The following is a 14,018-nucleotide window of genomic DNA, read 5'->3' as shown; positions in this document are numbered from 1 at the left end:
CCCATAACGCCAGGATCACGCCCTGAGCCAAAGGCAGACGCTTAACCGCTGTGCCACCCAGGCGCCCCTGTGATGACTTTTAAAGTTGAATTTCATCTTTATATTAAAAAGAAAAGTTTTTCGGGGCACCTGAGTGGCTCAAAGAGTTGGGTGTCCAACTCTTTCGGCTCAGGTCACGATCTCGGTTTCCTGCGGATCAAGCCCCAAGTCAGGCTCCACAGTCAGCAGGGAGTCTGCTTGAGATTCTCTCCCTCCCCCTCCCTGTACCCCACCCCCCACTCATGCACATATGCTCATGCTCTCTCCCCCTAAAAAAATACATCTTTAAAAAAAAAAAGCTTTCCAAGCATTAAATTCTAATAAGCTACTTATTTTCAGTAACAACCTGAAATGCATACCATAGTGAGAAAATTGATAAATTGTATATACAAAATTTTCCCATCTAGGAAAATTACCTAGAAACTACCAATTATGGACTACTAAAACAGACCATTTTAAAAATAAAAGTAATGAAATCTCTAAAATTCCTTTTAGTTGTGCTTTTCGGGAGAGAGGAATCTCACCCTCCAATCAGCTGCTTTGGGATTTTCTGAAGCAAATTTACCCAAATCACCAAAATTTACCAAAAATTTAAATACAATGAAAACTTCCAACACCCCATGCTTCAATTATCCAAATGTCCTTTTTTCTTGTCTTACCTTCCTTCATCAATGTAATCTACAACAAGCGTGCTGAGGATAAAGAGAATGAGGAGGGCAATAAACATGTGATATATTGTTCTGATGTGGTCCACCTCAAACAGCTCACTGTAAATACAGTTCAAACAAAGAAAGTTAATTATATTTAATTTTAAAACACCATATACTAAAGCTTTAAGGCAGTTCAGCAGACGCTTAACCCACCCTCCAACAGTAATCATGAGCAAACATCTCCAACAGGAATCACAGATTATAAAACCTGAAGCACAGAGTGTAATGACATGACCAAGGTAAAAACTTAATGTAAAAGCTTGGGATATGGCTCTTTCCAATAAAATGATACTGCCCCCTAGAAAACAGCATCGATATCAAACACTTAAAACAAATGGGGTGCGTTCTTGAAAACCTGCCAGAAGTCACTGCTTCTTAGGTAGGCAAAAGGCACTGAAAACAGGAAACACAAAAGTCATTCTAAACATTAACAAGTTTTTGTCTTTAATCCTATTACATTTCACTCCCTACACTTAACTACCATTAAGTGCTATCTATTTCCAAGATGTTAAGATTCACATGTATGCATTTCTATAATGATATCCAACTACCACCCTACATGTCTATAAACTTAACCATTTACAAATGTTTTTACTTTCTATCCTCACTGATCTTTTTATCTGATTAAAACAGGGCTACTTCCAAAATATAGCAATGACTTTCCAGATGACATTTTCTTAAAGAGGTATTTTTTTATATTTGATTAAAGCAAAATTTTTTTAGCTTTGTTTTTGCAAAGATGTATGCTCACATCTTCTACATAACTTTTCAAGGATATTTTAGATTGTCCTGGATTAAGGATCTTCAAATTCTAATAAAAACTGACCTGAGCCATAACACACATGTTTTATTTCCTTGGTTAAAAAATGTTTTGTGGGAGGGGCGCCTGGGTGGCACAGCGGTTTAAGCGTCTGCCTTCGGCTCAGGGCGTGATCCCGGCGTTACAGGATGGAGCCCCACATCAGGCTCCTCCTCAATGAGCCTGCTTCTTCCTCTCCCACGCCCCCTGCTTGTGTTCCCTCTCTCGCTGGCTGTCTCTATCTCTGTTGAATGAATAAAATAAAATCGTAAAAAAAAAAGTTTTGTGGGGTGCCCAGATGGCTCAGTCGGGTAAGCATCCATCCAACTCTCTTGGTTTCGACTCAGGCCGTGATCTCAGAAGTCATGGGATCTAGCCTTTCTTTTTAGCCTTTCATTTTTTTTTTAAATTTAAATTCAATTAGCCAACATCATTAGTTTTTAAGGTAGTGTTCAATGGTTCATTAGTTGCATAGAACATCCAGTACACATCACATCACGTGCCTTCATTATTGCCCACCACCCAGTTATCCCACCTTCCCACGCATCTCCCTTTCCACAAACCTCAGTTTGTTTCCTGGAGTCAAGATCCTGTCTTGGTTTGTCTCCCTCTCTGACTTCTTCCCATCCGGTTTTCCCTCCCTTCCCCTATCATCCTCTGCACTATTTCATATATTCCACATATGAGTGAAACCATATGACAATTGTCTTTCTTTGCTTGACTTATTTCACTTAGCGTAATACCCTCCCAGTTCCAACCATGTCAATGTAAATGGTAGGTATTCACCCTGACAGCTGAGTAATATTCCATTGTATGTATGAACCACACCTTCTTTATCCATTCATCTGTCAAAGGACATCCTGGCTCCTACAGTTTGGCTATTGTAGACACTGCTGCTATGAATACTGGGGTGCACGTGCCCCTTCTTTTCACTACATCTGTGTCTTTGGGGTAAATACCCAGTGGTGCAATTGCTGGGTCGTAAGGTAGCTCTATTTTTAACTTCTTGAGGAACCTCCACACTGTTTTCCAGAGTGGCTGCACCCGCTTGCATTCCCACCAACAGTGTAAGAGGTTTCCCTTTCAGGCAACCCTCTGGGGTCCCCTCCCTCCTCTGGAGCTTTATAGTTTCACTTTGCTATTGCTCAATAAACCTTGCTTTGCTGCCCCTCCCAAAAAAAGAGGGTTCCCTTTCTCCACATCCTTGCCAACATTTGCTGTTCCCTGTCTTATTGATTTTAGCTGTTCTAACTGGTTTAAGGTGGTATCTCATTCTTTTTAGCCTTTCTTTTCATCATGGTGCTGGCAGGACTCTGTGCTTAGCAGGGAGTCTGCTTCCCCCTCCTTTTGCCCCTCCCCTGACTGGGTGTTGGGTGTGGGGAGGCAGTGGGTGCACACACATGCACGCACTGTAAAATAAATAAAAGCTTTTTTAAAAAGCTTTGTAATTAAAGTATACTTTAGGGGCGCCTGGGTGGCTCAGTCAGTTCAGTGTCTGCCTTCAGCTCAGGTCTCAGTCACAGGGTCCTGGGATGGAGCCCCAGCCACGGGCTCCCTGCTCAGTGGGGATCCTGCTTCTCTCTCCCCTCCCTGCTCCTGCTCTCTCTGGCTGTCTCTTTCTGTCTCTCCAAAAAATAAATAAAGTATTTTTTTAAAGTACTCATTAATTTTTTTCATATAGTACAATTCTAGCATTAAAATCTTAATTATAATGTTCAAAATAATTTATTTTCCCTTTTATATAAAAAGCCTGTGTTTCCCCCCCGATACACATTTTAAAAGTTAAATTTCTTCAAACAATAGTGTGGCAAGATACTAAAACTGTATTCCACATAATGTAACATGTTCAGAAAACTTTGCCCTTCTCATCAAATACAGATCAAGCTGGCTCACAGAAAGTGAATTTTGGTAAGTAGAAGATGCATTGTTTTAAAAAAAGCACATTAAGACACTCAAGATAATTTTTCACCAGCCCAGCGATTTCAGATGACCTATCCTAATGCAGGTGAAATTACAGCAGTATTCTGAGGAATGGCTGAGTAAATAAATAAATGATCTACTCAGAGAACATTACAGAAGAAATATTCATTACCTACCCAAAGCACACCTTTTTCAGTTCACAAATGAGGTCACCATAAATAATTTACATTGCCAATTTTCTTCATAAAATTCATACAATCAGGATTCTAAAATAAGTAATTCTGAGAAAACTATCAAGTTTCTAAGCTGGCTAGCCAAAGAAGAGATGAAAAATATATAATTTTCAAGAAGGCAGCAACACCCAAACACTCGTGAACGGGTTTATCTAATTAGGAAACTTCTGTTCTAGCTTTTTGGGTGATCGATTCTCTGCATCGCCAACTTCAAGAACTTTATCAGAGGACAGATAACCATGCTCACCTCTAACTCCTCCTCTGAAACTAGATATGGAACCACAAGATCACAAAGGAGGAGCAGGAACAGCAAATGCACGAGAATTATCAAAACTAATGATTTCTATTAATTTAGAGCAAACTCATTAAACATGCATAGATTAAGCAGTGATTTCAATAATCAGAACAGTTTTTAATTCAAACTAATAATAAAAACAACTAAAAATACTCACTCTAAGAGAGACTGCCTTACAACAAAAATCTTTCCGTGTTCTGGAGGTGCTCTCAAATCTCTGGGAAGAGCAAAAAATTAAAATAAAATAGAAATACTTCAAGTATTTTAAGAAATTTAAATCTATGGATAAGAGAAAGAGTATTACCAACTACAGCATATAACATTAATAAAGCAGCTCCTCACTCTGACCCAGGTACTATGTAAAAGGTTTTGTGCACGTTATCTCATTTACTCCTGAACATTGCTATGTGGCAGATCCATGTGTATCTGTGAGGATGGAAGCGATGTTAGGTGCACCTCAGGAGAGTGGCACCCCAAGCCCCAGCTGCTATGGAAACGCATTCCTGGCATCACACACTGACAACCCCTCTTCCTTCTCCTAAACATCACTAAGGTCGTAGACAGGGCTCTAGCCATACTCCAGTTCACATGCTGTTACCAGTTTGTCCTCTGAAGCTGCGTGAGAACTTATGAGACCCTCACCCTCCCAATGTCAAAGGACTTCCAACAATTCCCACCAGCCTCCTGATCTTAAAGGTTGCCTCCAGTTACTAAAATCTTGCATTCTGAACGTCTAGCATTATCATCTTTTTTAGGGCTTTCTGCACAACCACCCACACTTCTGTCAACTATTAGTAGTCAAAACTGTCCTCTAGGACAGGAGTGACTGCCAGAGACCACTGAAAAACTGAAGAGGGGACAGAATGGCAAATTAGCGCATATTGGCCTTTGATAGCTTTCCCTCTGCTGCTCTGGATGCCCGACCGATTAGAAACACAGTGTTACACTAACTGCACCGTGCTTTACTACAGGTACTGCACAGGGTACAACAGAGAGGGACTATAATGATGTGGTGAAGGGCATGGACTCCGGAGCGAGGCTCTGGGGTTCCAACACCCACTGTGTCATCGTGGACACGTAACTACCCCATGCTTCAGTATCCTGATCTGTAGCATGCAGACTGTTACGGGATCTACCTCACGGGGTCAGTGGTTTAAATGGAGAGCACTCAACAGGTGTTGGCTCTTTAATTTTATATGTCAGCACAGTCTTAAATGAGGTACATGTTTGCTATAATCCTCATATTAAGATGAAGAAACCCACCTTTCAAGTGGCTAATCTGCCCGAGGCAACACAGAGCTAGTAAGAGGTGGTCCCCGGGTGTGAATCCAGGCACTTTTACTGCAGTCCACATTCTGACCACTGAGCATTACCAGAGTACACGTTTGCACTAAAAGAAACTAAGATTCATACTTACTTAGCTCTGTGGTTGTTCTCTCCTTCCAGAACAGAAAAGCTTGTGATAGCACACCCACCATTGTCTAATGATGCTGATTTTTCAATGAGATTGGTCACAAAATCATCAAAGTGACTGCCAACTTCCTTCATAAAAAATGGCTTCAATTCCTAGAATTTTAAAACAAACAATAAAAACAAACAAAAAACATTAGGAACTAACACATGCTTTTGGGTTATTAACATTTTTCCAAAGGATTCTCTTAAATGGAGCTGGATCAAAAGAAATCCACATTAAGTCAGTTCACAGAAGTAAAAACAGAAAAATGATTTCTACAGCTAAGCTGTAGTTTCAGAAATGGCTACTGAAAAAGCAACATGCTGATTTATGCCTTTTCAAAAATTTAGACCCTTTTATGCATAAATCAAAATATCAAAGTAATCCCCTACTAAATGAACTCCTACGAAAGATATACAAAAACAAAGTAACAGAAATGGTAAAAATGAGTCTTATTTCTCTTCCAATTTTTATCTGGAAAAGAACAAAAAGGTCAGCATTATATCACCATTATATAATTCAAGTCCCTTTTCTTTTCAAGCCAACCCTGCACCGCCCCCCAAGAAAACACTATTTATATTTTAGGTCATGTCATTTCTCTATGATACCAACATTTTTTTTTTAAAGATTTTATTTACTTATTTGACAGAGGCAGAGACAGCCAGCGAGAGAGGGAACACAAGCAGGGGGAGTGGGAGAGGAAGAAGCAGGCTCATAGCGGAAGAGCCTGATGTGGGGCTCGATCCCATAACGCCGGGATCATGCCCTGAACAGAAAGCAGACGCTTAACCGCTGTGCTACCCAGGCGCCCCCTATGATACCAACATTTATACAATGTTTACTGCTACCTCCACAGCTATGTATTTATCTAACCGTAACACACACATAGGCTTTCAAGACATAAAATTGTTATATTTTGGTCCCAAGCTATTTGTAACATCTTAAAACTTAATATAGCCACCATATTTTAAAAACGAGAGGCTACAGACTCCAGGAAACAATCTAAGGGTTTTAGAGGGGAGGGGGTGGGGGGATGGGCTAGCCCGGTGACGGGTATTAAGGAGGGCACGTATTCATGGAGCACTGGGTGTTATACGCAAACAATGGATCATGAAGCACTACAGCAAAAACTAATGATGTACTGTATGGTGACTAACATATCATAATAAATAAAATTAAAATTAAAAAAACATGAAGCAAAAGAAATTTCTTCAGGTTCTAACATACCACCTACTATAGATATTCAAATTGCGAAGTTGAGTATTTTTAAATTGGTAGAACTCATCTACATAAAGAAAAACAAAGTCTTACAAATGTTTCAAGACAAAAATGCTCATTTTCTCTCAACTATTTAGATTGACCCTAAACAGAACCTCTAGGTTCTGTTATACCAAGAGTCTAGTGACTAAGTCTTTTAAAGTAAAGCCTAAAAATATCAATGTATCTAATGGAACTACATGAAGGCTTTTCAAACTGAGACAAGGGAACTAAAGGACTCCATGAAAACCTGCTTTTTTGCTCTTTTTCCTGCTTCTGTTCTTGCTAGGACCCACATCCCTGCCTCACACACACCTTATAGAACAGATAATGTCTGTCGTCCTTGTGTAGGTCAAGGAGTTAACGATTTCTTTGGTTTTTCAGCACAACAGATAACACCTAAGGGGTGACCTGGTAGGGTCGTCATGAACCTATAACGAACATTTTTCCAAGACTCTAGGGCTCCAGGGCATAAGTAACTTAGGACTCCTAAACGTGTGTTCCTGAAAGCCTGAGAAGATATGTCACCAGACCACAATCCTCAATAAAGATTCCAGGGCCCCAAGCAAAGACAAGACAAGACTCCTCTTTCCTCGGAATCTCCCAGACACTGTATCTACAATCTGTCTTTTTGTTTGTTTCTTTTTAAGATTTTATTTATTTACTTGAAAGAGAAAGAGAGCGTGTGCTCGCAAGCAGGTGGAACAGCAGGCAGAGGAAGAGGGAGAAGCAGACTCCCCGCTGAGCAGGACGTTCAACGTGGGGCTCAATCCCAGGACCTGGGATCATGACCTGAGCCAAACGTAGATGCTTCACCAACTAAGCCACCCAGGCGCCCCTACAATCCGTGTCTTCAATAAACTTCGGCTCTCATTTCCCCTCGGCTGATATTTCATTTCTATTCTGCACAAAGCCAAGCACCCTTCTGGCTGGTCCTGTGGGACTCCCTCTGGGCCTCAGACCCAGTCAGTCTGCATCAGAACCGCTGTGTCTCCCAGAGTTCCCAAATGCCTTTTGGGTCCTGGGCAGTGAGATTACACTAAAATCCCAGCTTTCACAAGAGCATGGACAGAGACGGAGAGTACAAGACGTACACATATGAACAATACACAGTACGCTACCTAAGTGTCACCTGAGCAATACTTATGAGATTTGCGAACAAAACCCACCAGCACCGCGCACGGAAAGCACATCCCGTGATGACTAGCCCTACCTCTTCCTCTTGGTCCCATACTGAACTCGAGTTGGAAGAGGCGAGTTCGGTCTCAAAAGGGAGGTAAAACCGCTGCCGGGTCACCCCCACCCTGGGGTGGTCGCCCCCACCCCGACCCTGGGCATCATCGCCACCGCAGCGGGCAGGGGGCGGGATAGGAGGGCCATGATCCAAAGGAACCACAGCAGTTGAGAGAACTGTTTATTGGTGTTCTGAGCTTTGACACTACAGATGACAGTTGAAGAGAACATTCTGAAAAATGGGGTACACTTACAGATGGTGCGGTGATGAGAGACCCCCAAACAAAACGTTCCAGGGGTTTTGGTTTTGTGACTTACTCTTGTGTTGAAGAGGTGGATGCAGCCTGTGTGCCCGACCACACAAGGTTGTCGGCCGTGTAGTGGAACCAGAGAGAGCTGTTTGCAGACAGGATGCTGTAAAGCCTGGTGCCCACCTAACAGAAAATTTTTGTTGGTGGTATTAAAGAAGATGCAGAATAATATAATTTGAGAGACTACTTTGAAAACAAGCTCGGGCAGTCCCTATGGTGGTGGTTATGGGTCTGGTGGTGCAAGTGGTGGATATGGTAGCAGAAGGCTCTAAAACAATTTCAGAAGGAAAGGGCTACAGTTCTTCGCAAGAGAAAGAGCAAGGAGTTGTCAGGAAAGCTGTAGGTTACTCTGAGACAGTCAGAAACTATAAAAACCCGCCACAGTAGGAACGATGATCCAGTCAGAAAAGTTACTGCAGCTTAAACAGGAACCCCTGCTTGTTCAGGACTGTCAAAGCCACAGTTTGCAAGAAGTGCAGCTACTGATCAAGTGTCAATCAGACGTACGTTCCTGAGGTCTTTCTTTCATCTGTTGTAGCTTTTTCTTTTTTTCTTTTCATTACATCACGAATATTGCCCTGTAAATTATGGTAGTGGTACCAGGAATAAAAAATTAAGGAATTTTTAACTTCTCAATATTTGTATAGTTCAGTTTCTCTACACTGTAGTCAGAAACTTTTAACAAAATGCAGTTCTGGAGGTGTTTCTTTTTGAGTTAACAAGGAGATCACTGTTAATTACTATTTTGTATGAATTCTGCTGAAGTTAACTGTAAAGAAACACCTGCTGACTTGCAGTTTAAGGGGAATCTATTCTCTGCATTTCCAAACCGTGAAATGAATGGGCTCTGACGTGGAGAGAACAGATATTTGTATGTTTGCAATGTGTGTTTTAGATAAATAGAAGTAGGCATTTAAATTAGCATATTTGTGAATTTACAGCATTAAGATTTACCTTCAAATGAAAAATCTCTCAAAATTCCTTTAAAAAAAAAAAAAGACAACCAGGAGATGACTAGAAGTGTCTTTTTTGAGCTGGGAGTTGAGCTGAAACCTCAAAAACACAGGAAGAATTAAGATTAAGTGAAAAGTGGTAGAAAGACAACATGATGAAAAGCAGAGATAGAACTGGCCAAACCAGGAAATGTGAACAACACAGGTTTGTTTTAAGTACAAAATATAGAGGACCTATGTTCCCTTGAAGAAAGAATAGAGTTTTTATAGAATTATTTTTTCATATTAAGGTTACCTAGTAATACTTCATTTTAGTTCTTTCGCCTGTTCCATTTCAATTGTATGTCTATCCTCACATTTTGAAATTTTTCAATAGGATGCTTCCCCCCCAAAAAAAAAGTGACAAACAAAAAAGGTTCGTTCTTACTTAATCTCTAGAGTTGGACGGATTAATAAAGTTGTTTCCCCAGCTTGTTACGAAAACACTGTCCCACGTAGAAGGAGAAGTGTTAGTTCTGGGCACTGTTGTTCTAGGCACCAAGTCCTTGTCTTCATGGAACTTAAAATTCCAATGACGGTAGACAGGACATACAGAATGTCAGATGGTGTTACAGAAAGAAATAATGCAGAGGTATGGGGGGGGTGTTTTTCACAGAGGTCAAAGGAAAGCCTTAAAGACAGCATGATATTGGAGATTTGAAGAAGGTAAGAGGGCACATTAGTAGGTATCTGTGGGGAAAGTACCAGAAAGAAAAAAAAAGCAGGAGTGTAAAAATCCCTGAGGCAGGAACCCTGGACAGGTTTGAGAAATAGTAAGGAAGGAGGCTGTCAAAGCTGAAGAGGAGTGATTAAGAGCTGAGGTCAGAAGAGCAGGAGTGGGTGGGCACGGGCACCCCTCTGGCTCAGTTGGTAGAGCAAGGGACTTTTGATCTTGGGGTTGTGAGTTCAAGCCCCATGTTGGAAGTAGAGCTTCCTCTAAAAAAATAATTTAAAAATAATAAAAATAAATAAAGAAGGAAGAGGTGGCAGGAGGGGGGCCAAACCATGTAAGGTCTTAAACACTTTGCTCCCTACTCTCATCAGTCCACTGCAATTTTACTCAGCATTAAAAAAAGAGGTGTGGAGTCTTGAGCTGTTGCAAAGGAGGTCAAGCCGTTTCTTTTAGCTAGGATTCCTCATACTCTGCAACCAGTCTCCTTCCCAATTAAGTACTGGCTTAAGCAGACCAGCATGGAAAAAAAAAAATCATCATAAATGTTACACAAATGTCAGTAAAAGCTGTTAAAAATCAGGTCAAAATCCACCCAACTCCAGGTGAACAGAGCACACAGTCATCCTCCGGCCCAAGCTCTTGGCCTTCCACACTACTCACCCGCACACGAGCCTTTGCCTTACGCTCCAGAACTTGCAGCGTCCAGTCCTGTAGTGAGAACACCTACAACAACCTCCCCACTCTCACCCTCTTTATCAACTGAACCCTTTTCTTTTCCCCTTCCTTCTATTCCCTTCCTTTTGCTCCATATTCCAAAACTCCTATCTTTTCTTCTTTTCTGGTCAACTCCACAAATAAGAGTATCCCTTGTTATCCCAACCCACTATCCAATCCCAGGAAACCCACTATCCAATCCCTGGAACCAAACAGATCTGGACAACAAGGGATATTTTTATTCAGCACCTAGGGTGGTGAACAAGATACACACAGCCCTGTTCTCACTGAGCTCACCGACCATCAATGAGGAAAGACATAAATGATTCACGGTGCAGGGAATCCCACAAATGGCATTCAGAGTGACAGAAGAGAGAAAGAGAGAAAGTGAAAGAATAAAAATCACAGGCATCTCAATAGCGTGAGAGCCAGTATAAGGTGGTACAGATGTCAAGTCTCCTCAGAACTTCCTTTCACAACTGCCCCCCCCCATCTATGACCCCAATGTCCCACACCCAGGACAGGACAGTACACTTCTCAGGGATGCTGAGCTAAAAAGGGTCCTATTTTTAATATGATTAATTTTTGTCTCCTTTTCCTGCAGTAAAATTTTTATGCAGGAAGGAAAAAGGTGTCTTTAGTGTTGAGTAATAAAGTAGTAAAAGAAATACAAGCTTTCAGCCAGGCAGACCTGGGTTCAAATTCTACCTCCAGGCAAACAGGCAAGCTATTTCACTTTTATGAGCAAAGTTGAGACGAATATCATCTAGCTTACTAAACTTTTCTGTGAATTTTTTTAAAAGGCCCAAAACAAATCCCCTGCAAAAAATGCCCAGCACAGTGCCTGACGTAGTTATCACCTTTTAGCTATCTGTTGCCCCAACCCAGTCAGAGCTAACCAATGAAGGAAAAAACGACAATGTACAAAAATTGTGCTATAACTATTTTTTATATATATTTTTATTTAAATTCCAGTTAGTGGGGGCACCTGAGTGGCTCGCTCAGTTAAATGTCTGCCTTCGGCTCAGGTCATGATCTCAGGGTCCTGGGATTGAGGCCCCACTGGGCTCCCTGCTCAGCAGGGGGTCTGCTTCTCCCTCTCCCTCTGCCACCCCCCCGCTTGTACTGTCAAACAAATCAATTTAGATCATTAAAAATAAAAATAAATTCCAGTTAGTTAACATACAGTGTAGTATTAGTTTCAGGTCCACAACATAATGATTCAACACTTCCATACAACACCCGTTGCTCATCATAAGTGTCCTCAGTACCCATCACCTATTTAAACCACCCCCCACCCACATCCCCTCTGGTAACCATCAGTTTGTTCTCTATAGTTAAGAGTCTGTTTCTTGGTTTGCCTCTCTCTCTTTTTCCCCCTATGCTCATTTGTTTTCTTTCTTAAATTCCAATGCCTTTCTCTGACTGATTTTGCTTAGCATAATACTCCACGTCACTGCAACAGAACTATTTAAAAGGTAATGATTCAAATCTACCACATTTCCATACAGAGCATTATACTAACTAGATGCCTAATACTCATTTCTTAATGCCCAGACTTCTCCTCATTTTCCGAGGAATTAAAGTGCACAGAAGCTGCTGCTACCAGACACAAGGAAGAATTCTGTTGTGGGCACTGAGTTTCCTTAGCCTCTCCTTTCATGTATCTACATACTGATGAAAACTGAGGCACCTGGGTGGCTCAGTGGTTGGGCGTCTGCCTTCAGCTCAGGTCACGATCCCAGAGTCCTGGGATCGAGCCCTGCATAGGGCTCCCTGCTCAGTGGGAACCCTGCTTCTCCCTCTCCCACGACCCCTGCTTGTGTTCCCTCTCTCGCTGTGTCTCTGTCAAATAAATAAAATCTAAAATAAAATAAAATAAAATAAAATAAAATAAAATAAAATAAAATAAATAAATACTGATGGAAATAAAGAGTGACTACTTATTGCTATCACGCCCCGTGTAACAGGAAATACAGAAAAACACAGTAAAAACAGTGCTCCACTTCTGCCTTCGGAGTTCTTCCATAATGTAAAACTGTCATTAATCAAAACTTCACACTGTCATCACTATAAATCTGAATAATCTGGTATTAGTAACCTGAAAAGGAGATTGGAGTGTTATAGGCTTTCTAATTTGCTTATCTTCTCAACCTTGTCTCTATTAATATTAATTTCATTCAGCCCTTGGATGATGATTATCCAAACACGATGACAGATGGACAGAAGGACGACCAAAGGAAGGAGGAAGGCAGTTTTAGAAACAAGAAAAGCAGGTGCTTAATCACTGTATTTTAGAGCTCAAAAAAATCTCTTGACACAGGGCTCGATTGCTCACCCATGAAACCATGAGCTGAGCCAAAAGCTGAGCCAAAATCAAGAGTCACACACCCAACTGACTGAGCCACCCAGGTGCCCCAAGTAACCTCTTAAAAAAAAAAAAAAAAAAGATTTTATTTATTCATTTGAGAGACACAGAGAGAGAACGAGCAGGGGGGAGGGACAAGTAGACTCCCCACTGAGCAGGGAGCCAGACGTGGTCCCAGGACTCCAGGATCAGGACCTGAGCTGAAGGCAGATGCTTAACCAACTGAGCCACCCAGGTGCCCCGAGAAACCTCATTTAAAAAAAATTTTTTTTTATTTCAGTATAGTTCACACATAATGTTACATTAGTTTCAGGTGTTCAACATAGTGATTCAACAATTCTCTGTTATGCTGCCCTCACAAGGGTAGCTACCATCTGTCACCACCATAAAACACTTTTACAATATACCACTGACTATATTCCCTACCCTGTGCCTTTTATTCCAGTGACTTACTCATTCCATAAACTGGAAGCCCGTATCTCCCTCTCCCCTTCACCCATTTTGCCCATCCCTCCACCCTCTCCCCTCTGAAAGAAATCCCATTTTTTAAATAAGCAGCTGAATTGGAAAACCTCTAATATTCTAAGAATGAGGAACCACCACCATGATGCAAAGATCCTATAGTCCAAACACTTCGTGAAGGCGCTCACAAGTGATCAGAGACGAGGCTGAAGAAGCAAATGGGCTAGAGCATCACAGGCCTTTAGGCCACTTTAAGAATTTTTCATTTGCTCCTCAAGGGCAAACGGAAAACAAGATGTTTTAAACCCAAATTTTATAAACACTCAGATCTGCATTTTACAAAGATAATTCTTCTGAAAAGCCTTCCAAGGAGAGGTTACCTTGAACTGAGTCTTAAAATAAGAAAAGAACAGGGTCATTTATGAACAGAAAAAAATCATCCTTTCAAAGGCACACAGGCATGAAAAAAAACAAAAAAATAGACTGAGAGAAACACAAAGTAAAAACATATACTGCGTACAGTGTATAAAAAGTTATACTCTGACTCCACAAGGTCCTA

At 41.2% G+C, this 14,018-nt stretch overlaps 1 protein-coding gene across 2 annotated transcripts in view; it reads right to left on the bottom strand.

The window, feature by feature from the left end:
* The window catches only part of SOAT1 (sterol O-acyltransferase 1), a 75,176-nt gene that overhangs the window by 15,643 nt on the left and 45,515 nt on the right, over positions 1 to 14,018 (bottom strand). For both annotated transcript variants that reach the window (XM_034666780.1, XM_011220954.3), the window contains 3 exons: positions 5,414 to 5,562; positions 4,154 to 4,213; positions 699 to 806 (listed from right to left, as the gene is read on the bottom strand). In XM_034666780.1, coding sequence (XP_034522671.1) covers positions 699 to 806; positions 4,154 to 4,213; positions 5,414 to 5,562 — 317 coding nt within the window. The remainder of the gene's footprint in view (positions 1 to 698; positions 807 to 4,153; positions 4,214 to 5,413; positions 5,563 to 14,018) is intronic.

The sequence above is a fragment of the Ailuropoda melanoleuca genome, chromosome 8, assembly GCF_002007445.2.
Source record: "Ailuropoda melanoleuca isolate Jingjing chromosome 8, ASM200744v2, whole genome shotgun sequence".
Classification (NCBI taxonomy): Eukaryota; Metazoa; Chordata; class Mammalia; order Carnivora; family Ursidae; genus Ailuropoda; species Ailuropoda melanoleuca.
Note: the sequence above shows the minus strand (reverse complement) of the source record. Positions and strands in the feature narration are given on the sequence as shown.